At 48.0% G+C, this 23,354-nt stretch overlaps 1 protein-coding gene across 3 annotated transcripts in view; it reads right to left on the reverse strand.

The window, feature by feature from the left end:
* Positions 1-23,354, reverse strand: part of LOC144132329 (nuclear exosome regulator NRDE2) — a 383,545-nt gene that overhangs the window by 119,627 nt on the left and 240,564 nt on the right. For all 3 annotated transcript variants that reach the window (XM_077664653.1, XM_077664654.1, XM_077664652.1), the window contains exon 6: positions 2,682-2,892. In XM_077664653.1, coding sequence (XP_077520779.1) covers positions 2,682-2,892 — 211 coding nt within the window. The remainder of the gene's footprint in view (positions 1-2,681; positions 2,893-23,354) is intronic.

The raw sequence follows: 23,354 nt of genomic DNA on the forward strand, positions 1-23,354 counted from the left end.
TTTATTTCAAAGAAATTTGCATTCGAAGTTGAAAAATTTTTTCCCGCCGCTCCGATTCAAACTCGAGAACTCTTATGACGACACGGAGAACTCTTATGACGACACAGAACGGAGTGACGTGAAACGTGACGTAAACGGAGACTCCGTGATTTCTGGCGGCTAGCGGTGCGGTCTAGCAGCTGCTGAAATGAAAGCTACCGCCGCCGCACGTTGAAGGCATCTATCAAGGGTCGCTACCGTCGCTTCGTTTACGTTTGCACCGGCGTCTTGCCAGCGTTACGATGGATCCCGTTCCCGAACCTGACGACGTAGTTCTCGCAAAAACTCCGGCCTGCATTTCAGCGACCTCAGCCCCACAGAGCGTGCGATGCTTTTGAGGGAGCACAGTTAGATTAGGCGCTGGTGGGTGGTTTCCCCCTTCCTCAGAGAGCAGCCGTTGCAAACTAAATATCATAACTCCAGTGCGGGGAGTCGCAAGGGGCCAGGACAAGGTCAGCGCTTGCACCCATCGGAGGCTGGACGGGGCTTTGGGGCTAACGGATTGTGATTCCTTGAACGGCGCGGTTGCACGGCGCAGCAGGCGGCGTCGAGGTCTCAAACGGTTGCAAGGGCCAAGTTATTTATTTATTTTTTGCTACAAAAAACAAATGGGTGCTCAAGGGCGGTCGCGGTTAAAGTCGGCGGCTTGAAACTAAAGCCGGAGCACGACGCTTCAACGGCTTCCACTAGATCCAACGGGTCCACTGGATCGGGCTCTCTCGCCCACTTGCATGTACCTTCATATATGTACTGTGAATGGATTAAATTAGCCGAGCTCGAAAAGAACAGCTCCGCCCAACTGCCGCAGCTGTCGCACCTCCCCGCCAGTGCGGTTAGAGTCGCCGAAGCTGCCGAGCGCGTCGGCAGTCAAGCGCAGTTGGAGTGGAGTAAAGAGGGTCTCGCTTTGACCGACGTGACTTCGCCGTGCAGCGCACGCGCGCGCCTCGCCGCAGCATAAACGTGCCTTTAAGAGCCTGCGCTTAACCGCTAACCAACGTATTCGGTGGCGGAATCCATGAGAGCCACTCAAACCCCCGCCCACTCACTGAATAAAAGGAAGGAAATCCTGTGCCGAGGTTTGGAATCGAACCAGGGCCTTCGGCGTTTGAGGCGGAGATGCTAACACTCCACCACGACGGCTAAAGGTACAGCTGTCAATAAAGGCGCATCTAGTGAATGCACTCTTCTGATGCAGAAACCTCCGCGCTTTCGCTAGGTATATCCTGGCCTAACAGAGCTAGGCCATCAGCAATTTTCCTGAACTGCCTTTTACCTTGTCTCCCGTCCCTAATAAACGATTTCCGTCAAGTAGTTTAAAGTTGACTGGCACAGCCGGGAATGTTTCGCCGGGCAAGCGTGCGAATACACAAGTGCTGCCTTGTACGATCACCGACCATCGTGCCATAATAGCTTTTCATCGACCGTGGCGATCATCTGACAAGCCTTAACAGGCTCCTTCAAAGGTTAACTAGCACTTGAAGTGGCACTTGGGAGTTCCTCTGCTGTTCGGCGCTTGCAAATCGAGGCGCGTCAAAAACAAAACCACGGGGCACGCAAAGCTCATAGATGCGAATCGCCATAACAAATCGAAACTCTTCTGGCCGCCTGTGGTGCCGCCAAGCATCGGTATTCTTTGCTTCCAACATTCAGGTTGTCCTTTGCCTGCCTTCCTTGTGTGATAAAAGTTCACTATTGGTTTTAAAACAAAACTTACTTCAATATTGATCTGCGCAACCTACCTTTGTCAGCCTCAGAGATTCGCGAAACCATGTAGGATGGAAAATTCCTCCAAGGTGGCGTCTCTTGTCCTATGGCGTCACCACGCTTGTACTTGCGAGATTGGCCTGTGGTGGCGATACCTGTATTTTGGTTCTTGCTGTTTTCTACCTTGTAAGAGCTTTGTTTTCAGTAAGAGCGGCATTTTTGTGATCAGGAGCTAGTATTCTATCGATACAAGCCAACTTCAATTTCTCCTCAGTGTCCCTTTAAGCTCCATGTTTTCAACACGTAGCAACTCTATCATCTCGTCCTTGTTAACAGTTGTGTTGTGTTTGCCCGGAGCAGGGGAGGCAGCTACTGCTGCCCACCACACTTCGCTGCACTGCTGCTTGTTCTTCTCGGCTGGCTGCTGCCTCTTGCCCAGGAGGGCAGCAGAACCCGCGTTGTGTTGCTGCCTGGATCTGGACTATGACCTGGACCAGGACTCCGACCTGGGCCGGCTGACGCTGGGGGGAGTGCCTTCCTCCCTGCTGAACAACCTTTGCGGCTTGATGGCTCCGCAAGCGCTGTCCCAGTGGCTCTGCCTAGCTTGGCCGTTGATAACAGTGTTATTCGTTGGCTTCACATTCTTCACGCAGGCCTTGCATTCTTTCTTGTCACCTGTCAGGTGGTCTCCTTGGCAGAGCCCGCACCACAGCTTGCACTCGTGGTCCGCTATTCTGACCAGGTCGAACTACTAGGAGCGCTATCACGGCACGCATTACCAAGTTGACCCTGCGCTGAGTGGGAGATGGCAGAGTAGCAAGTATTCTAGGAACCATAACACGGGAGCGACTCTGACTCCCCTTGAGGGACCAAACGCAACTTGCAGCCACAGTGAGGACGCATTACCAGTGCACACAAGGAATGCCCTTCCTACTGACCCCTGCGTACGGTGCATCCCGGAGGCCTCCTCCAGGGCAGCCATGAACTCGTCCTGGAAGGTGGCCAGCTCCAGCCAGGCACGCTCATCCTCGGGTGCTTCCCGCAACCTCTCACACAGTGCCCGTTGCCGAGCAGCTGTCTCCGGGCACAGCAGACGGGCAGCCTCTCCCCCACCGGGAAAAAGTTCCTTCTTCCCCACGGGCATTTCTCCTGCAGAGCAAGAGAGGAGACACATCAAGTCAGCGCTGTCCCAATCCCTTACTGATGTGATAGCATCTAGGCTGTCGTCTCACAAAAAATTTCCAGCTTCTCTGTCACCAGATTTCAATTGCTCGAGAAAGGTCATGTGACCTCGTGACACAATCACAACCTGCCCACCGGTTTGGCCACCAGCCAAAATTACAAAAATTTCAAAAATTCCAAAAAAACCCATAAAATTTTGCCAGTAGGCCCACCCCAGAAAACTGATTAAGGTGAATAAGTAGTGACTAGTGGGTCAGATCAGTACAATCCCACATGAAAATCCAATTGCACGTACTTGAACATTCCAGAAGGTGATGACTCGTGCATACAATATAAGGGCAATGTAACCGGTTCAACCGGAGCTTTGGCGGGAAAATCGCAAGAACTTTAGAAGGGCTCCGGAAATTTCGACCGCCTCATTAACATGCACTGACATTGCACAGTAAGTGGGCCTCTAGAATTTTGCCTACATTGAAATTCGACTGCCGCAGCCAGGGCCAAACCTACACCTTTCGGGTCAGCAGCCGAGCGGCATAACCAATAACCAACCACGGTGGCTGCAAGAACATTAGAGACTCACTGTAGACACCATAGCAGGCAACCTAAATGCTACAGTAGAACCCCTCTAAAGTAAAGTCACTCGGACCAGTAAAAATCAATACTATATCAGAGTCTTTAATATTAGTTATTGGCGATGACACAGCTCTGAGGATGGTCTCTGGCTGCTTACTAAACACAGAGTGTTAGTTTATAAAAGCACTCAGAAATACCTTACACCCTGCTTTTATTGTCCCTTTATGTGATAATTAATTATTTTCAGTTATCACATTTTCGATTTTGTTTATGCCTTAGGAAGAACACAATTTGCGTCAGTACAACGCGGCTAGGAATATAATGCAGATTTCATTCCATATGAAAACCAAAGCTTCACGTGAAAATGGCCTCAGCATGATTTCAGAGGCCAAAAGTTTGGAAACGCATGCGGCACAGTCAAGCGTGGCAAAGTTGCTCACTCAGTGCCGCTACGCCTCCGCTTTTTGCAGAAGTTTCCCTGTGCTTTGTGCTGCCTTGCTGCGAACTTTCGCCCTTTTCTACCCTTCTTCTTTATAAGCGACCCTTCCCAGTGACCAGTGACTTTGCGCTGCCTTGCTGCAAACTTTCGCCTTTTTCTTCCCTTCTCTACTACTCACTGCACTTTTACTGTCTTTCCTTTATAAGCGACCCTTCCCAGTGACCAGTGACATTGCGCTGCCTTGCTGCAAACTTTAGCCTTCTTCTTCCCTTCTCTACTACTCACTGCACTTTTACTGTCTTTCCTTTATAAGCGACCCTTCCCAGTGACCAGTGACTTTGGGCTGCCTTGCTGCAAACTTTCGCCTTTTTCTTCCCTTCTCTACTACTCACTGCACTTTTACTGTCCTTCCTTTATCAGCAACCAGGGCCGCTTTCTTCCGAGTGACTTTGCTCTGCCTTGCTGCGAACTTTCGCCCTTTTCTTCCCTTCTCTACTACTCACTGCGCTTTTACTGTCTTTCCTTTATCAGCGTCTTCTAGTGACTTTGCTCTGCCTTGCTGCGAACTTTCGCCCTTCTCTTCCCTTCTCTACTACTCAATGCACTTTTACTCTCTTTCCTTTATCAGTGACCCATGCTGCTTTCTTCCTCTTCCGAGTGACTTTGCTCTGCCTTGCTGCGAACTTTCGCCCTTTTCTTCCCTTCTCTACTAATCACTGCACTTTTACTCTCTTTCCTTTATCAGTGACCCATGCTGCTTTCTTCCTCTTCCGAGTGACTTTGCTCTGCCTTGCTGCGAACTTTCGCCCTTTTCTTCCCTTCTCTACTACTCACTGCGCTTTTACTGTCTTTCCTTTATCAGCGTCTTCTAGTGACTTTGCTCTGCCTTGCTGCGAACTTTCGCCCTTCTCTTCCCTTCTCTACTACTCAATGCACTTTTACTCTCTTTCCTTTATCAGTGACCCATGCTGCTTTCTTCCTCTTCCGAGTGACTTTGCTCTGCCTTGCTGCGAACTTTCGCCCTTTTCTTCCCTTCTCTACTAATCACTGCACTTTTACTCTCTTTCCTTTATCAGTGACCCATGCTGCTTTCTTCCTCTTCCGAGTGACTTTGCTCTGCCTTGCTGCGAACTTTCGCCCTTTTCTTCCCTTCTCTACTACTCACTGCACTTTTACTGTCTTTCCATTATCAGCGACACATGCCGATTTCTTCCGAGTGACTTTGCTCTGCCTTGCTGCGGACTTTCGCCCTTTTCTTCCCTTCTCTACTACTCACTGCACTTTTACTGTCTTTCCTTTATAAGCGACCCTTCCCAGTGACCAGTGACTTTGGGCTGCCTTGCTGAAAACTTTCGCCTTTTTCTTCCCTTCTCTACTACTCACTGCACTTTTACTGTCTTTCCTTCATCAGCGACCAATGCCGCTTTCTTCCGAGTGACTTTGCTCTGCCTTGCTGCCAACTTTCGCCCTTTTCTTCCCTTCTCTACTACTCACTGCACTTTTACTGTCCTTCCTTTATCAGCAACCAGGGCCGCTTTCTTCCGAGTGACTTTGCTCTGCCTTGCTGCGAACTTTCGCCCTTTTCTTCCCTTCTCTACTACTCACTGCGCTTTTACTGTCTTTCCTTTATCAGCGTCTTCTAGTGACTTTGCTCTGCCTTGCTGCGAACTTTCGCCCTTCTCTTCCCTTCTCTACTACTCAATGCACTTTTACTCTCTTTCCTTTATCAGTGACCCATGCTGCTTTCTTCCTCTTCCGAGTGACTTTGCTCTGCCTTGCTGCGAACTTTCGCAGTTTTCTTCCCTTCTCTACTACTCACTGCACTTTTACTGTCTTTCCATTATCAGCGACACATGCCGATTTCTTCCGAGTGACTTTGCTCTGCCTTGCTGCGGACTTTCGCCCTTTTCTTCCCTTCTCTACTACTCACTGCACTTTTACTGTCTTTCCTTTATCAGCAACCCGGGCCGCTTTCTTCCGAGTGACTTTGCTCTGCCTTGCTGCAAACTTTCGCCCTTTTCTTCCCTTCTCTACTACTCACTGCACTTTTACTGTCTTTCCATTATCAGCGACACATGCCGATTTCTTCCGAGTGACTTTGCTCTGCCTTGCTGCGGACTTTCGCCCTTTTCTTCCCTTCTCTACTACTCACTGCACTTTTACTGTCTTTCCTTTATCAGCAACCCGGGCCGCTTTCTTCCGAGTGACTTTGCTCTGCCTTGCTGCAAACTTTCGCCCTTTTCTTCCCACCTCTACTACTCACTGCACTTTTACTGTCTTTCCATTATCAGCGACACATGCCGATTTCTTCCGAGTGACTTTGCTCTGCCTTGCTGCGGACTTTCGCCCTTTTCTTCCCTTCTCTACTACTCACTGCACTTTTACTGTCTTTCCTTTATCAGCAACCCGGGCCGCTTTCTTCCGAGTGACTTTGCTCTGCCTTGCTGCAAACTTTCGCCCTTTTCTTCCCTTCTCTACTACTCACTGCACTTTTACTGTCTTTCCTTTATCAGCGTCTTCTAGTGACTTTGCTCTGCCTTGCTGCGGACTTTCGCCCTTTTCTTCCCTTCTCTACTACTCACTGCACTTTTACTGTCTTTCATTTATCAGCAACCCGGGCCGCTTTCTTCCGAGTGACTTTACTCTGCCTTGCTGCGAACTTTCGCCCTTTTCTTCCCTTCTCTACTACTCACTGCGCTTTTACTGTCTTTCCTTTATCAGCGTCTTCTAGTGACTTTGCTCTGCCTTGCTGCGAACTTTCGCCCTTTTCTTCCCTTCTCTACTAATCACTGCACTTTTACTGTCTTTCCTTTATCAGCAACCCGGGCCGCATTCTTCCGAGTGACTTTGCTCTGCCTTGCTGCAAACTTTCGCCCTTTTCTTCCCTTCTCTACTACTCACTGCACGTTTACTGTCTTTCCTTTATCAGCAACCCGTGCCTCTTTCTTCCGAGTGACTTTGCTCTGCCTTGCTGCGAACTTTCGTCCTTTTCTTCCCTTCTTTACATCTCACTGCACTTTTACTGTCTTTCCTTTATTAGTGACCCGTGCCTCTTTCTTCCTAGTGACTTTGCGCTGCCTTGCTGCAAACTTTCGCCCTTTTCTTCCCTTCTCTACTACTCACTGCACTTTTACTGTTTTTCCTTTATCAGCGACCCATGCCGCTTTCTTCCGAGTGACTTTGCTCTGCCTTGCTGTGAACTTTCGCCCTTTTCTTCCCTTCTATACTACTCACTGCACTTTTACTGTCTTTCCTTTATCAGCAACCCGGGCCGCTTTCTTCCGAGTGACTTTGCTCTGCCTTGCTGCAAACTTTCGCCCTTTTCTTCCCACCTCTACTACTCACTGCACTTTTACTGTCTTTCCATTATCAGCGACACATGCCGATTTCTTCCGAGTGACTTTGCTCTGCCTTGCTGCGGACTTTCGCCCTTTTCTTCCCTTCTCTACTACTCACTGCACTTTTACTGTCTTTCCTTTATCAGCAACCCGGGCCGCTTTCTTCCGAGTGACTTTGCTCTGCCTTGCTGCAAACTTTCGCCCTTTTCTTCCCTTCTCTACTACTCACTGCACTTTTACTGTCTTTCCTTTATCAGCGTCTTCTAGTGACTTTGCTCTGCCTTGCTGCGGACTTTCGCCCTTTTCTTCCCTTCTCTACTACTCACTGCACTTTTACTGTCTTTCATTTATCAGCAACCCGGGCCGCTTTCTTCCGAGTGACTTTGCTCTGCCTTGCTGCAAACTTTCGCCCTTTTCTTCCCTTCTCTACTACTCACTGCACTTTTACTGTCTTTCCTTTATCAGCGTCTTCTAGTGACTTTGCTCTGCCTTGCTGCGGACTTTCGCCCTTTTCTTCCCTTCTCTACTAATCACTGCACTTTTACTGTCTTTCCTTTATCAGCAACCCGGGCCGCTTTCTTCCGAGTGACTTTACTCTGCCTTGCTGCGAACTTTCGCCCTTTTCTTCCCTTCTCTACTAATCACTGCGCTTTTACTGTCTTTCCTTTATCAGCGTCTTCTAGTGACTTTGCTCTGCCTTGCTGCGAACTTTCGCCCTTTTCTTCCCTTCTCTACTACTCACTGCACTTTTACTGTCTTTCATTTATCAGCAACCCGGGCCGCTTTCTTCCGAGTGACTTTGCTCTGCCTTGCTGCAAACTTTCGCCCTTTTCTTCCCTTCTCTACTACTCACTGCACTTTTACTGTCTTTCCTTTATCAGCGTCTTCTAGTGACTTTGCTCTGCCTTGCTGCGGACTTTCGCCCTTTTCTTCCCTTCTCTACTACTCACTGCACTTTTACTGTCTTTCATTTATCAGCAACCCGGGCCGCTTTCTTCCGAGTGACTTTACTCTGCCTTGCTGCGAACTTTCGCCCTTTTCTTCCCTTCTCTACTACTCACTGCGCTTTTACTGTCTTTCCTTTATCAGCGTCTTCTAGTGACTTTGCTCTGCCTTGCTGCGAACTTTCGCCCTTTTCTTCCCTTCTCTACTAATCACTGCACTTTTACTGTCTTTCATTTATCAGCAACCCGGGCCGCTTTCTTCCGAGTGACTTTGCTCTGCCTTGCTGCAAACTTTCGCCCTTTTCTTCCCTTCTCTACTACTCACTGCACTTTTACTGTCTTTCCTTTATCAGCGTCTTCTAGTGACTTTGCTCTGCCTTGCTGCGGACTTTCGCCCTTTTCTTCCCTTCTCTACTACTCACTGCACTTTTACTGTCTTTCATTTATCACCAACCCGGGCCGCTTTCTTCCGAGTGACTTTACTCTGCCTTGCTGCGAACTTTCGCCCTTTTCTTCCCTTCTCTACTACTCACTGCACTTTTACTGTCTTTCATTTATCACCAACCCGGGCCGCTTTCTTCCGAGTGACTTTACTCTGCCTTGCTGCGAACTTTCGCCCTTTTCTTCCCTTCTCTACTAATCACTGCGCTTTTACTGTCTTTCCTTTATCAGCGTCTTCTAGTGACTTTGCTCTGCCTTGCTGCGAACTTTCGCCCTTTTCTTCCCTTCTCTACTAATCACTGCACTTTTACTGTCTTTCCTTTATCAGCAACCCGGGCCGCATTCTTCCGAGTGACTTTGCTCTGCCTTGCTGCAAACTTTCGCCCTTTTCTTCCCTTCTCTACTACTCACTGCACTTTTACTGTCTTTCCTTTATCAGTGACCCGTGCCTCTTTCTTCCTAGTGACTTTGCGCTGCCTTGCTGCAAACTTTCGCCCTTTTCTTCCCTTCTCTACTACTCACTGCACTTTTACTGTTTTTCCTTTATCAGCGACCCATGCCGCTTTCTTCCGAGTGACTTTGCTCTGCCTTGCTGTGAACTTTCGCCCTTTTCTTCCCTTCTCTACTACTCAATGCACTTTTACTGTCTTTCCTTTATCAGCAACACGTGCCTCTTTCTTCTGAGTGACTTTGCACTGCCTTGATGAACCTTCGCCCTTTTCTTCGCTTCTCTACTACTCACTGCACTTTTACTGTCTTTCCTTTATCAGCGACCGGTGCCGCTTTCGGAAGCTTTCTTCGGAGACTTTGCGCTGCCTTGCTGCGAACTTTCGCCCTTTTCTTCCCTTCTCTACTACTCACTGCACTTTTACTGTCTTTCCTTTATCAGCAACCGGTGCCGCTTTCTTCCGAGTGACTTTGCTCTGCCTTGCTGCGAACTTTCGCCCTTTTCTTCCCTTCTCTACTACTCACTGCGCTTTTACTGTCTTTCCTTTATCAGCGTCTTCTAGTGACTTTGCTCTGCCTTGCTGCGGACTTTCGCCCTTTTCTTCCCTTCTCTACTACTCACTGCACTTTTACTGTCTTTCCTTTATCAGCAACCCGGGCCCCTTTCTTCCCAGTGACTTTGCTCTGCCTTCCTGCGAACTTTCGCCCTTTTCTTCCCTTCTCTACTACTCACTGCACTTTTACTGTCTTTCAATTATCAGCGACACATGCCGATTTCTTCCGAGTGACTTTGCTCTGCCTTGCTGCGGACTTTCGCCCTTTTCTTCCCTTCTCTACTACTCACTGCACTTTTACTGTATTTCCTTTATCAGCAATCCGGGCCGCAGTGACTTTGCTCTGCCTTGCTGCGAACTTTCGCCCTTTTCTTCCCTTCTCTACTACTCACTGCACTTTTACTGTCTTTCCTTTATCAGCGACCCATGCCGCTTTCTTCCGAGTGACTTTGCTCTGCCTTGCTGCGAACTTTCGCCCTTTTCTTCTCTTCTCTGCTACTCACTGCACTTTTACTGTCTTTCCTTTATCAGCAACCGGTGCCGCTTTCTTCCGAGTGACTTTGCTCTGCCTTGCTGCGAACTTTCGCCCTTTTCTTCCCTTCTCTACTACTCACTGCGCTTTTACTGTCTTTCCTTTATCAGCGTCTTCTAGTGACTTTGCTCTGCCTTGCTGCGGACTTTCGCCCTTTTCTTCCCTTCTCTACTACTCACTGCACTTTTACTGTCTTTCCTTTATCAGCAACCCGGTCCGCTTTCTTCCGAGTGACTTTGCTCTGCCTTGCTGCGAACTTTCGCCCTTTTCTTCCCTTCTCTACTACTCACTGCACTTTTACTGTCTTTCCTTTATCAGCAACCCGGGCCGCTTTCTTCCGAGTGACTTTGCTCTGCCTTGTTGCGAACTTTCGCCCTTTTCTTCCCTTCTCTACTACTCACTGCACTTTTACTGTCTTTCCTTTATTGGCGACCCATGCCGCTTTCTTCCGAATGACTTTGCTCTGCCTTGCTGCGAACTTTCGCCCTTTTCTTCCCTTCTCTACTACTCACTGCACTTTTACTGTCTTTCCTTTATCAGCGACCTGTGCCGCTTTCTTCCAAGACTTTGCTTTCTTCCAAGACTTTGCGCTGCCTTGATGTGAACTTTCGCCCTTTTCTTCCCTTCTCTATGACTCACTGCACTTTTACTGTCTTTCCTTTATCAGCGACCCATGCGGCTTTATTCCCAGTGACTTTGCTCGGCCTTGCTGAGAACTTTCGCCCTTTTCTTCCCTTCCCTACTACTCACTGCACTTTTACTGTCTTTCCTTTATCAGCGACCCGTGCCGCTTTTTTCCAAGACTATGCACTGCCTTGATGCGAACTTTCACCCTTTTCTTCCCTTCTCTACTACTCACTGCACTTTTACTGTCTTTCCTTTATCAGCGTCTTCTAGTGACTTTGCTCTGCCTTGCTGCGGACTTTCGCCCTTTTCTTCCCTTCTCTACTATTCACTGCACTTTTACTGTCTTTCCTTTATCAGCAACCCGGGCCCCTTTCTTCCGAGTGACTTTGCTCTGCCTTGCTGCGAACTTTCGCCCTTTTCTTCCCTTCTCTACTACTCACTGCGCTTTTACTGTCTTTCCTTTATCAGCGTCTTCTAGTGACTTTGCTCTGCCTTGCTGCGAACTTTCGCCCTTCTCTTCCCTTCTCTACTACTCAATGCACTTTTACTCTCTTTCCTTTATCAGTGACCCATGCTGCTTTCTTCCTCTTCCGAGTGACTTTGCTCTGCCTTGCTGCGAACTTTCGCTCTTTTCTTCCCTTCTCTACTAATCACTGCACTTTTACTCTCTTTCCTTTATCAGTGACCCATGCTGCTTTCTTCCTCTTCCGAGTGACTTTGCTCTGCCTTGCTGCGAACTTTCGCCCTTTTCTTCCCTTCTCTACTACTCACTGCACTTTTACTGTCTTTCCATTATCAGCGACACATGCCGATTTCTTCCTAGTGACTTTGCTCTGCCTTGCTGCGGACTTTCGCCCTTTTCTTCCCTTCTCTACTACTCACTGCACTTTTACTGTCTTTCCTTTATAAGCGACCCTTCCCAGTGACCAGTGACTTTGGGCTGCCTTGCTGAAAACTTTCGCCTTTTTCTTCCCTTCTCTACTACTCACTGCACTTTTACTGTCTTTCCTTTATCAGCGACCAATGCCGCTTTCTTCCGAGTGACTTTGCTCTGCCTTGCTGCGAATTTTCGCCCTTTTCTTCCCTTCTCTACTACTCACTGCACTTTTACTGTCCTTCCTTTATCAGCAACCAGGGCCGCTTTCTTCCGAGTGACTTTGCTCTGCCTTGCTGCGAACTTTCGCCCTTTTCTTCCCTTCTCTACTACTCACTGCGCTTTTACTGTCTTTCCTTTATCAGCGTCTTCTAGTGACTTTGCTCTGCCTTGCTGCGGACTTTCGCCCTTTTCTTCCCTTCTCTACTACTCACTGCACTTTTACTGTCTTTCATTTATCAGCAACCCGGGCCGCTTTCTTCCGAGTGACTTTGCTCTGCCTTGCTGCGAACTTTCGCCCTTTTCTTCCCTTCTCTACTACTCACTGCGCTTTTACTGTCTTTCCTTTATCAGCGTCTTCTAGTGACTTTGCTCTGCCTTGCTGCGAACTTTCGCCCTTTTCTTCCCTTCTCTACTAATCACTGCACTTTTACTGTCTTTCCTTTATCAGCAACCCGGGCCGCATTCTTCCGAGTGACTTTGCTCTGCCTTGCTGCAAACTTTCGCCCTTTTCTTCCCTTCTCTACTACTCACTGCACTTTTACTGTCTTTCCTTTATCAGCAACCCGTGCCTCTTTCTTCCGAGTGACTTTGCTCTGCCTTGCTGCAAACTTTCGTCCTTTTCTTCCCTTCTTTACATCTCACTGCACTTTTACTGTCTTTCCTTTATCAGTGACCCGTGCCTCTTTCTTCCTAGTGACTTTGCGCTGCCTTGCTGCAAACTTTCGCCCTTTTCTTCCCTTCTCTACTACTCACTGCACTTTTACTGTTTTTCCTTTATCAGCGACCCATGCCGCTTTCTTCCGAGTGACTTTGCTCTGCCTTGCTGTGAACTTTCGCCCTTTTCTTCCCTTCTCTACTACTCACTGCACTTTTACTGTCTTTCCTTTATCAGCAACCCGGGCCGCTTTCTTCCGAGTGACTTTGCTCTGCCTTGCTGCAAACTTTCGCCCTTTTCTTCCCACCTCTACTACTCACTGCACTTTTACTGTCTTTCCATTATCAGCGACACATGCCGATTTCTTCCGAGTGACTTTGCTCTGCCTTGCTGCGGACTTTCGCCCTTTTCTTCCCTTCTCTACTACTCACTGCACTTTTACTGTCTTTCCTTTATCAGCAACCCGGGCCGCTTTCTTGAGAGTGACTTTGCTCTGCCTTGCTGCAAACTTTCGCCCTTTTCTTCCCTTCTCTACTACTCACTGCACTTTTACTGTCTTTCCTTTATCAGCAACCCGTGCCTCTTTCATCCGAGTGACTTTGCTCTGCCTTGCTGCGAACTTTCGCCCTTTTCTTCCCTTCTCTACTACTCACTGCGCTTTTACTGTCTTTCCTTTATCAGCGTCTTCTAGTGACTTTGCTCTGCCTTGCTGCGGACTTTCGCCCTTTTCTTCCCTTCTCTACTACTCACTGCACTTTTACTGTCTTTCATTTATCAGCAACCCGGGCCGCTTTCTTCCGAGTGACTTTGCTCTGCCTTGCTGCGAACTTTCGCCCTTTTCTTCCCTTCTCTACTACTCACTGCGCTTTTACTGTCTTTCCTTTATCAGCGTCTTCTAGTGACTTTGCTCTGCCTTGCTGCGAACTTTCGCCCTTTTCTTCCCTTCTCTACTAATCACTGCACTTTTACTGTCTTTCCTTTATCAGCAACCCGGGCCGCATTCTTCCGAGTGACTTTGCTCTGCCTTGCTGCAAACTTTCGCCCTTTTCTTCCCTTCTCTACTACTCACTGCACTTTTACTGTCTTTCCTTTATCAGCAACCCGTGCCTCTTTCTTCCGAGTGACTTTGCTCTGCCTTGCTGCAAACTTTCGTCCTTTTCTTCCCTTCTTTACATCTCACTGCACTTTTACTGTCTTTCCTTTATCAGTGACCCGTGCCTCTTTCTTCCTAGTGACTTTGCGCTGCCTTGCTGCAAACTTTCGCCCTTTTCTTCCCTTCTCTACTACTCACTGCACTTTTACTGTTTTTCCTTTATCAGCGACCCATGCCGCTTTCTTCCGAGTGACTTTGCTCTGCCTTGCTGTGAACTTTCGCCCTTTTCTTCCCTTCTCTACTACTCACTGCACTTTTACTGTCTTTCCTTTATCAGCAACCCGGGCCGCTTTCTTCCGAGTGACTTTGCTCTGCCTTGCTGCAAACTTTCGCCCTTTTCTTCCCACCTCTACTACTCACTGCACTTTTACTGTCTTTCCATTATCAGCGACACATGCCGATTTCTTCCGAGTGACTTTGCTCTGCCTTGCTGCGGACTTTCCCCCTTTTCTTCCCTTCTCTACTACTCACTGCACTTTTACTGTCTTTCCTTTATCAGCAACCCGGGCCGCTTTCTTCCGAGTGACTTTGCTCTGCCTTGCTGCAAACTTTCGCCCTTTTCTTCCCTTCTCTACTACTCACTGCACTTTTACTGTCTTTCCTTTATCAGCGTCTTCTAGTGACTTTGCTCTGCCTTGCTGCGGACTTTCGCCCTTTTCTTCCCTTCTCTACTACTCACTGCACTTTTACTGTCTTTCATTTATCAGCAACCCGGGCCGCTTTCTTCCGAGTGACTTTGCTCTGCCTTGCTGCAAACTTTCGCCCTTTTCTTCCCTTCTCTACTACTCACTGCACTTTTACTGTCTTTCCTTTATCAGCGTCTTCTAGTGACTTTGCTCTGCCTTGCTGCGGACTTTCGCCCTTTTCTTCCCTTCTCTACTACTCACTGCACTTTTACTGTCTTTCATTTATCAGCAACCCGGGCCGCTTTCTTCCGAGTGACTTTACTCTGCCTTGCTGCGAACTTTCGCCCTTTTCTTCCCTTCTCTACTACTCACTGCGCTTTTACTGTCTTTCCTTTATCAGCGTCTTCTAGTGACTTTGCTCTGCCTTGCTGCGAACTTTCGCCCTTTTCTTCCCTTCTCTACTAATCACTGCACTTTTACTGTCTTTCCTTTATCAGCAACCCGGGCCGCAATCTTCGGAGTGACTTTGCTCTGCCTTGCTGCAAACTTTCGCCCTTTTCTTCCCTTCTCTACTACTCACTGCACTTTTACTGTCTTTCCTTTATCAGCAACCCGTGCCTCTTTCTTCCGAGTGACTTTGCTCTGCCTTGCTGCAAACTTTCGTCCTTTTCTTCCCTTCTTTACATCTCACTGCACTTTTACTGTCTTTCCTTTATCAGTGACCCGTGCCTCTTTCTTCCTAGTGACTTTGCGCTGCCTTGCTGCAAACTTTCGCCCTTTTCTTCCCTTCTCTACTACTCACTGCACTTTTACTGTTTTTCCTTTATCAGCGACCCATGCCGCTTTCTTCCGAGTGACTTTGCTCTGCCTTGCTGTGAACTTTCGCCCTTTTCTTCCCTTCTCTACTACTCAATGCACTTTTACTGTCTTTCCTTTATCAGAAACACGTGCCTCTTTCTTCTGAGTGACTTTGCACTGCCTTGATGAACCTTCGCCCTTTTCTTCGCTTCTCTACTACTCACTGCACTTTTACTGTCTTTCCTTTATCAGCGACCGGTGCCGCTTTCGGAAGCTTTCTTCGGAGACTTTGCGCTGCCTTGCTGCGAACTTTCGCCCTTTTCTTCCCTTCTCTACTACTCACTGCACTTTTACTGTCTTTCCTTTATCAGCAACCGGTGCCGCTTTCTTCCGAGTGACTTTGCTCTGCCTTGCTGCGAACTTTCGTTCTTTTCTTCCCTTCTCTACTACTCACTGCGCTTTTACTGTCTTTCCTTTATCAGCGTCTTCTAGTGACTTTGCTCTGCCTTGCTGCGGACTTTCGCCCTTTTCTTCCCTTCTCTACTACTCACTGCACTTTTACTGTCTTTCCTTTATCAGCAACCCGGGCCCCTTTCTTCCCAGTGACTTTGCTCTGCCTTCCTGCGAACTTTCGCCCTTTTCTTCCCTTCTCTACTACTCACTGCACTTTTACTGTCTTTCAATTATCAGCGACACATGCCGATTTCTTCCGAGTGACTTTGCTCTGCCTTGCTGCGGACTTTCGCCCTTTTCTTCCCTTCTCTACTACTCACTGCACTTTTACTGTATTTCCTTTATCAGCAATCCGGGCCGCAGTGACTTTGCTCTGCCTTGCTGCGAACTTTCGCCCTTTTCTTCCCTTCTCTACTACTCACTGCACTTTTACTGTCTTTCCTTTATCAGCGACCCATGCCGCTTTCTTCCGAGTGACTTTGCTCTGCCTTGCTGCGAACTTTCGCCCTTTTCTTCTCTTCTCTACTACTCACTGCACTTTTACTGTCTTTCCTTTATCAGCAACCGGTGCCGCTTTCTTCCGAGTGACTTTGCTCTGCCTTGCTGCGAACTTTCGCCCTTTTCTTCCCTTCTCTACTACTCACTGCGCTTTTACTGTCTTTCCTTTATCAGCGTCTTCTAGTGACTTTGCTCTGCCTTGCTGCGGACTTTCGCCCTTTTCTTCCCTTCTCTACTACTCACTGCACTTTTACTGTCTTTCCTTTATCAGCAACCCGGTCCGCTTTCTTCCGAGTGACTTTGCTCTGCCTTGCTGCGAACTTTCGCCCTTTTCTTCCCTTCTCTACTACTCACTGCACTTTTACTGTCTTTCCTTTATCAGCAACCCGGGCCGCTTTCTTCCGAGTGACTTTGCTCTGCCTTGTTGCGAACTTTCGCCCTTTTCTTCCCTTCTCTACTACTCACTGCACTTTTACTGTCTTTCCTTTATTGGCGACCCATGCCGCTTTCTTCCGAATGACTTTGCTCTGCCTTGCTGCGAACTTTCGCCCTTTTCTTCCCTTCTCTACTACTCACTGCACTTTTACTGTCTTTCCTTTATCAGCGACCTGTGCCGCTTTCTTCCAAGACTTTGCTTTCTTCCAAGACTTTGCGCTGCCTTGATGTGAACTTTCGCCCTTTTCTTCCCTTCTCTATGACTCACTGCACTTTTACTGTCTTTCCTTTATCAGCGACCCATGCGGCTTTATTCCCAGTGACTTTGCTCGGCCTTGCTGAGAACTTTCGCCCTTTTCTTCCCTTCCCTACTACTCACTGCACTTTTACTGTCTTTCCTTTATCAGCGACCCGTGCCGCTTTTTTCCAAGACTATGCACTGCCTTGATGCGAACTTTCACCCTTTTCTTCCCTTCTCTACTACTCACTGCACTTTTACTGTCTTTCCTTTATCAGCGTCTTCTAGTGACTTTGCTCTGCCTTGCTGCGGACTTTCGCCCTTTTCTTCCCTTCTCTACTATTCACTGCACTTTTACTGTCTTTCCTTTATCAGCAACCCGGGCCCCTTTCTTCCGAGTGACTTTGCTCTGCCTTCCTGCGAACTTTCGCCCTTTTCTTCCCTTCTCTACTACTCACTGCACTTTTACTGTCTTTCAATTATCAGCGACACATGCCGATTTCTTCCGAGTGACTTTGCTCTGCCTTGCTGCGGACTTTCGCCCTTTTCTTCCCTTCTCTACTACTCACTGCACTTTTACTGTCTTTCCTTTATCAGCGACCCATGCCGCTTTCTTCCGAGTGACTTTCCTCTGCCTTGCTGCGAACTTTCGCCCTTTTGTTCTCTTCTCTACTACTCACTGCACTTTTACTGTCTTTCCTTTATAAGCGACCCTTCCCTGTGACCAGTGACTTTGGGCTGCCTTGCTGCAAACTTTCGCCTTTTTCTTCCCTTCTCTACTACTCACTGCACTTTTACTGTCCTTCCTTTATCAGCAACCAGAGCCGCTTTCTTCCGAGTGACTTTGCTCTGCCTTGCTGCGAACTTTCGCCCTTTTCTTCCCTTCTCTACTACTCACTGCGCTTTTACTGTCTTTCCTTTATCAGCGTCTTCTAGTGACTTTGCTCTGCCTTGCTGCGAACTTTCGCCCTTCTCTTCCCTTCTCTACTACTCAATGCACTTTTACTCTCTTTCCTTTATCAGTGACCCATGCTGCTTTCTTCCTCTTCCGAGTGACTTTGCTCTGCCTTGCTGCGAACTTTCGCCCTTTTCTTCCCTTCTCTACTAATCACTGCACTTTTACTCTCTTTCCTTTATCAGTGACCCATGCTGCTTTCTTCCTCTTCCGAGTGACTTTGCTCTGCCTTGCTGCGAACTTTCGCCCTTTTCTTCCCTTCTCTACTACTCACTGCACTTTTACTGTCTTTCCATTATCAGCGACACATGCCGATTTCTTCCTAGTGACTTTGCTCTGCCTTGCTGCGGACTTTCGCCCTTTTCTTCCCTTCTCTACTACTCACTGCACTTTTACTGTCTTTCCTTTATAAGCGACCCTTCCCAGTGACCAGTGACTTTGGGCTGCCTTGCTGAAAACTTTCACCTTTTTCTTCCCTTCTCTACTACTCACTGCACTTTTACTGTCTTTCCTTTATCAGCGACCAATGCCGCTTTCTTCCGAGTGACTTTGCTCTGCCTTGCTGCGAACTTTCGCCCTTTTCTTCCCTTCTCTACTACTCACTGCACTTTTACTGTCCTTCCTTTATCAGCAACCAGGGCCGCTTTCTTCCGAGTGACTTTGCTCTGCCTTGCTGCGAACTTTCGCCCTTTTCTTCCTTTCTCTACTACTCACTGCGCTTTTACTGTCTTTCCTTTATCAGCGTCTTCTAGTGACTTTGCTCTGCCTTGCTGCGAACTTTCGCCCTTCTCTTCCCTTCTCTACTACTCAATGCACTTTTACTCTCTTTCCTTTATCAGTGACCCATGCTGCTTTCTTCCTCTTCCGAGTGACTTTGCTCTGCCTTGCTGCGGACTTTCGCCCTTTTCTTCCCTTCTCTACTACTCACTGCACTTTTACTGTCTTTCATTTATCAGCAACCCGGGCCGCTTTCTTCCGAGTGACTTTGCTCTGCCTTGCTGCGAACTTTCGCCCTTTTCCTCCCTTCTCTACTACTCACTGCACTTTTACTGTCTTTCCATTATCAGCGACACATGCCGATTTCTTCCGAGTGACTTTGCTCTGCCTTGCTGCGGACTTTCGCCCTTTTCTTCCCTTCTCTACTACTCACTGCACTTTTACTGTCTTTCCTTTATCAGCAACCCGGGCCGCTTTCTTCCGAGTGACTTTGCTCTGCCTTGCTGCAAACTTTCGCCCTTTTCTTCCCTTCTCTACTACTCACTGCACTTTTACTGTCTTTCCATTATCAGCGACACATGCCGATTTCTTCCGAGTGACTTTGCTCTGCCTTGCTGCGGACTTTCGCCCTTTTCTTCCCTTCTCTACTACTCACTGCACTTTTACTGTCTTTCCTTTATCAGCAACCCGGGCCGCTTTCTTCCGAGTGACTTTGCTCTGCCTTGCTGCAAACTTTCGCCCTTTTCTTCCCTTCTCTACTACTCACTGCACTTTTACTGTCTTTCCTTTATCAGCAACCCGTGCCTCTTTCTTCCGAGTGACTTTGCTCTGCCTTGCTGCGAACTTTCGCCCTTTTCTTCCCTTCTCTACTACTCACTGCACTTTTACTGTCTTTCCTTTATCAGCAACCCGTACCTCTTTCTTCCGAGTGACTTTGCTCTGCCTTGCTGCGAACTTTCGCCCTTTTCTTCCCTTCTCTACTACTCACTGCACTTTTACTGTCTTTCCTTTATCAGCAACCCGGGCCGCTTTCTTCCGAGTGACTTTGCTCTGCCTTGCTGCAAACTTTCGCCCTTTTCTTCCCACCTCTACTACTCACTGCACTTTTACTGTCTTTCCTTTATCAGCAACCCGTGCCTCTTTCTTCCGAGTGACTTTGCTCTGCCTTGCTGCAAACTTTCGCCCTTTTCTTCCCTTCTCTACTACTCACTGCACTTTTACTGTCTTTCCTTTATCAGCAACCCGGGCCGCTTTCTTCCGAGTGACTTTGCTCTGCCTTGCTGCAAACTTTCGCCCTTTTCTTCCCACCTCTACTACTCACTGCACTTTTACTGTCTTTCCATTATCAGCGACACATGCCGATTTCTTCCGAGTGACTTTGCTCTGCCTTGCTGCGGACTTTCGCCCTTTTCTTCCCTTCTCTACTACTCACTGCACTTTTACTGTCTTTCCTTTATCAGCAACCCGGGCCGCTTTCTTGAGAGTGACTTTGCTCTGCCTTGCTGCAAACTTTCGCCCTTTTCTTCCCTTCTCTACTACTCACTGCACTTTTACTGTCTTTCCTTTATCAGCAACCCGTGCCTCTTTCATCCGAGTGACTTTGCTCTGCCTTGCTGCGAACTTTCGCCCTTTTCTTCCCTTCTCTACTACTCACTGCGCTTTTACTGTCTTTCCTTTATCAGCGTCTTCTAGTGACTTTGCTCTGCCTTGCTGCGGACTTTCGCCCTTTTCTTCCCTTCTCTACTACTCACTGCACTTTTACTGTCTTTCATTTATCAGCAACCCGGGCCGCTTTTTTCCGAGTGACTTTGCTCTGCCTTGCTGCAAACTTTCGCCCTTTTCTTCCCTTCTCTACTACTCACTGCACTTTTACTGTCTTTCCTTTATCAGCAACCCGGGCCGCATTCTTCCGAGTGACTTTGCTCTGCCTTGCTGCAAACTTTCGCCCTTTTCTTCCCTTCTCTACTACTCACTGCACTTTTACTGTCTTTCCTTTATCAGCAACCCGTGCCTCTTTCTTCCGAGTGACTTTGCTCTGCCTTGCTGCAAACTTTCGTCCTTTTCTTCCCTTCTTTACATCTCACTACACTTTTACTGTCTTTCCTTTATCAGTGACCCGTGCCTCTTTCTTCCTAGTGACTTTGCGCTGCCTTGCTGCAAACTTTCGCCCTTTTCTTCCCTTCTCTACTACTCACTGCACTTTTACTGTTTTTCCTTTATCAGCGACCCATGCCGCTTTCTTCCGAGTGACTTTGCTCTGCCTTGCTGTGAACTTTCGCCCTTTTCTTCCCTTCTCTACTACTCAATGCACTTTTACTGTCTTTCCTTTATCAGCAACACGTGCCTCTTTCTTCTGAGTGACTTTGCACTGCCTTGATGAACTTTCGCCCTTTTCTTCGCTTCTCTACTACTCACTGCACTTTTACTGTCTTTCCTTTATCAGCGACCGGTGCCGCTTTCGGAAGCTTTCTTCGGAGACTTTGCGCTGCCTTGCTGCGAACTTTCGCCCTTTTCTTCCCTTCTCTACTACTCACTGCACTTTTACTGTCTTTCCTTTATCAGCAACCGGTGCCGCTTTCTTCCGAGTGACTTTGCTCTGCCTTGCTGCGAACTTTCGCCCTTTTCTTCCCTTCTCTACTACTCACTGCGCTTTTACTGTCTTTCCTTTATCAGCGTCTTTTAGTGACTTTGCTCTGCCTTGCTGCGGACTTTCGCCCTTTTCTTCCCTTCTCTACTACTCACTGCACTTTTACTGTCTTTCCTTTATCAGCAACCCGGGCCGCAGTGACTTTGCTCTGCCTTGCTGCGAACTTTCGCCCTTTTCTTCCCTTCTCTACTACTCACTGCACTTTTACTGTCTTTCCTTTATCAGCGACCCATGCCGCTTTCTTCCGAGTGACTTTGCTCTGCTTTGCTGCGAACTTTCGCCCTTTTCTTCTCTTCTCTACTACTCACTGCACTTTTACTGTCTTTCCTTTATCAGCAACCGGTGCCGCTTTCTTCCGAGTGACTTTGCTCTGCCTTGCTGCGAACTTTCGCCCTTTTCTTCCCTTCTCTACTACTCACTGCGCTTTTACTGTCTTTCCTTTATCAGCGTCTTCTAGTGACTTTGCTCTGCCTTGCTGCGGACTTTCGCCCTTTTCTTCCCTTGTCTACTACTCACTGCACTTTTACTGTCTTTCCTTTATCAGCAACCCGGTCCGCTTTCTTCCGAGTGACTTTGCTCTGCCTTGCTGCGAACTTTCGCCCTTTTCTTCCCTTCTCTACTACTCACTGCACTTTTACTGTCTTTCCTTTATCAGTGACCCATGCTGCTTTCTTCCGAGTGACTTTGCTCTGCCTTGCTGCGAACTTCCGCCCTTTTCTTCCCTTCTCTACTACTCACTGCACTTTTACTGTCTTTCCTTTATCAGCGACCCATGCCGCTTTCTTCCGAGTGACTTTGCTCTACCTTGCTGCGAAGTTTCGCCCTTTTCTTCCCTTCTCTACTACTCACTGCACTTTTACTGTCTTTCCTTTATCAGCGGCCCATGCTGCTTTCTTCCGAGTGACTTTGCTCTGCCTTGCTGAGAACTTTCGCCCTTTTCTTCCCTTCTCTACTACTCACTGCACTTTTACTGTCTTTCCTTTATCAGCGACCGCTTTCTTCCAAGACTTTGCGCTGCTTGCTGCGAACTTTCGCCCTTTTCTTCATTACTCTACTACTCTCTGCACTTTTACTGTCTTTCCTTTATCAGCGACCCATGCCGCTTTCTTCCGAGTGACTTTGCTCTGCCTTGCTGAGAACTTTCGCCCTTTTCTTCCCTACTCTACTACTCACTGCACTTTTACTGTCTTTCCTTTATCAGCGACCGCTTTCTTCCAAGACTTTGCGCTGCTTGCTGCGAACTTTCGCCCTTTTCTTCCCTACTCTACTACTCTCTGCACTTTTACTGTCTTTCCTTTATCAGCGACCCATGCCGCTTTCTTCCGAGTGACTTTGCTCTGCCTTGCTGCAAACTTTCGCCCTTTTCTTCTCTTCTCTACTACTCTTTTACTGTCTTTCCTTTATCAGCGACCGCTTTCTTCCAAGACTTTGCGCTGCCTTGCTGCGAACTTTCGCCCTTTTCTTCCCTACTCTACTACTCACTGCACTTTTACTGTCTTTGCTTTATCAGCGACCCGTGCCTCTTTCTTCCGAATGATTTTGCTCTGCCTTGCTGCGAACTTTCGCCCTTTTCTTCCCTTCTCTACTACTCACTGCACTTTTACTGTCCTTCCTTTATCAGCGACCCATGCCGATTTCTTCCGAGTGACTTTGCTCTGCCTTGCTGCGAACTTCCGCCCTTTTCTTCCCTTCTCTACTACTCTCTGCACTTTTACTGTCATTCCTTTATCAGTGACCCGTGCCTCTTTCTTCCGAATGATTTTGCTCTGCCTTGCTGCGAACTTTCGCCCTTTTCTTCCCTTCTCTACTACTCACTGCACTTTTACCATTTTTCCTTTATCAGTGACCCGTGCCTCTTTCTTCCGAATGATTTTGCTCTGCCTTGCTGCAAACTTTCGCCCTTTTTGTTCCCTTCTCTACTACTCACTGCACTTTTACTGTCCTTCCTTTATCAGCGACGACCCGTGCCGCTTTCTTCCAAGACTTTGCTCTGCCTTGATGCGAACTTTCGCCCTTTTCTTCCCTTCTCTACTACTCTCTGCATTTTTACTGTCTTTCCTTTATCAGCGACCCATGCCGCTTTCTTCCGAGTGACTTTGCTCTGCCTTGCTGCAAACTTTCGCCCTTTTCTTCCCACCTCTACTACTCACTGCACTTTTACTGTCTTTCCATTATCAGCGACACATGCCGATTTCTTCCGAGTGACTTTGCTCTGCCTTGCTGCGGACTTTCCCCCTTTTCTTCCCTTCTCTACTACTCACTG

The sequence above is a fragment of the Amblyomma americanum genome, chromosome 5 (assembly GCF_052857255.1).
Source record: "Amblyomma americanum isolate KBUSLIRL-KWMA chromosome 5, ASM5285725v1, whole genome shotgun sequence".
In the NCBI taxonomy this organism is placed as follows: domain Eukaryota; kingdom Metazoa; phylum Arthropoda; class Arachnida; order Ixodida; family Ixodidae; genus Amblyomma; species Amblyomma americanum.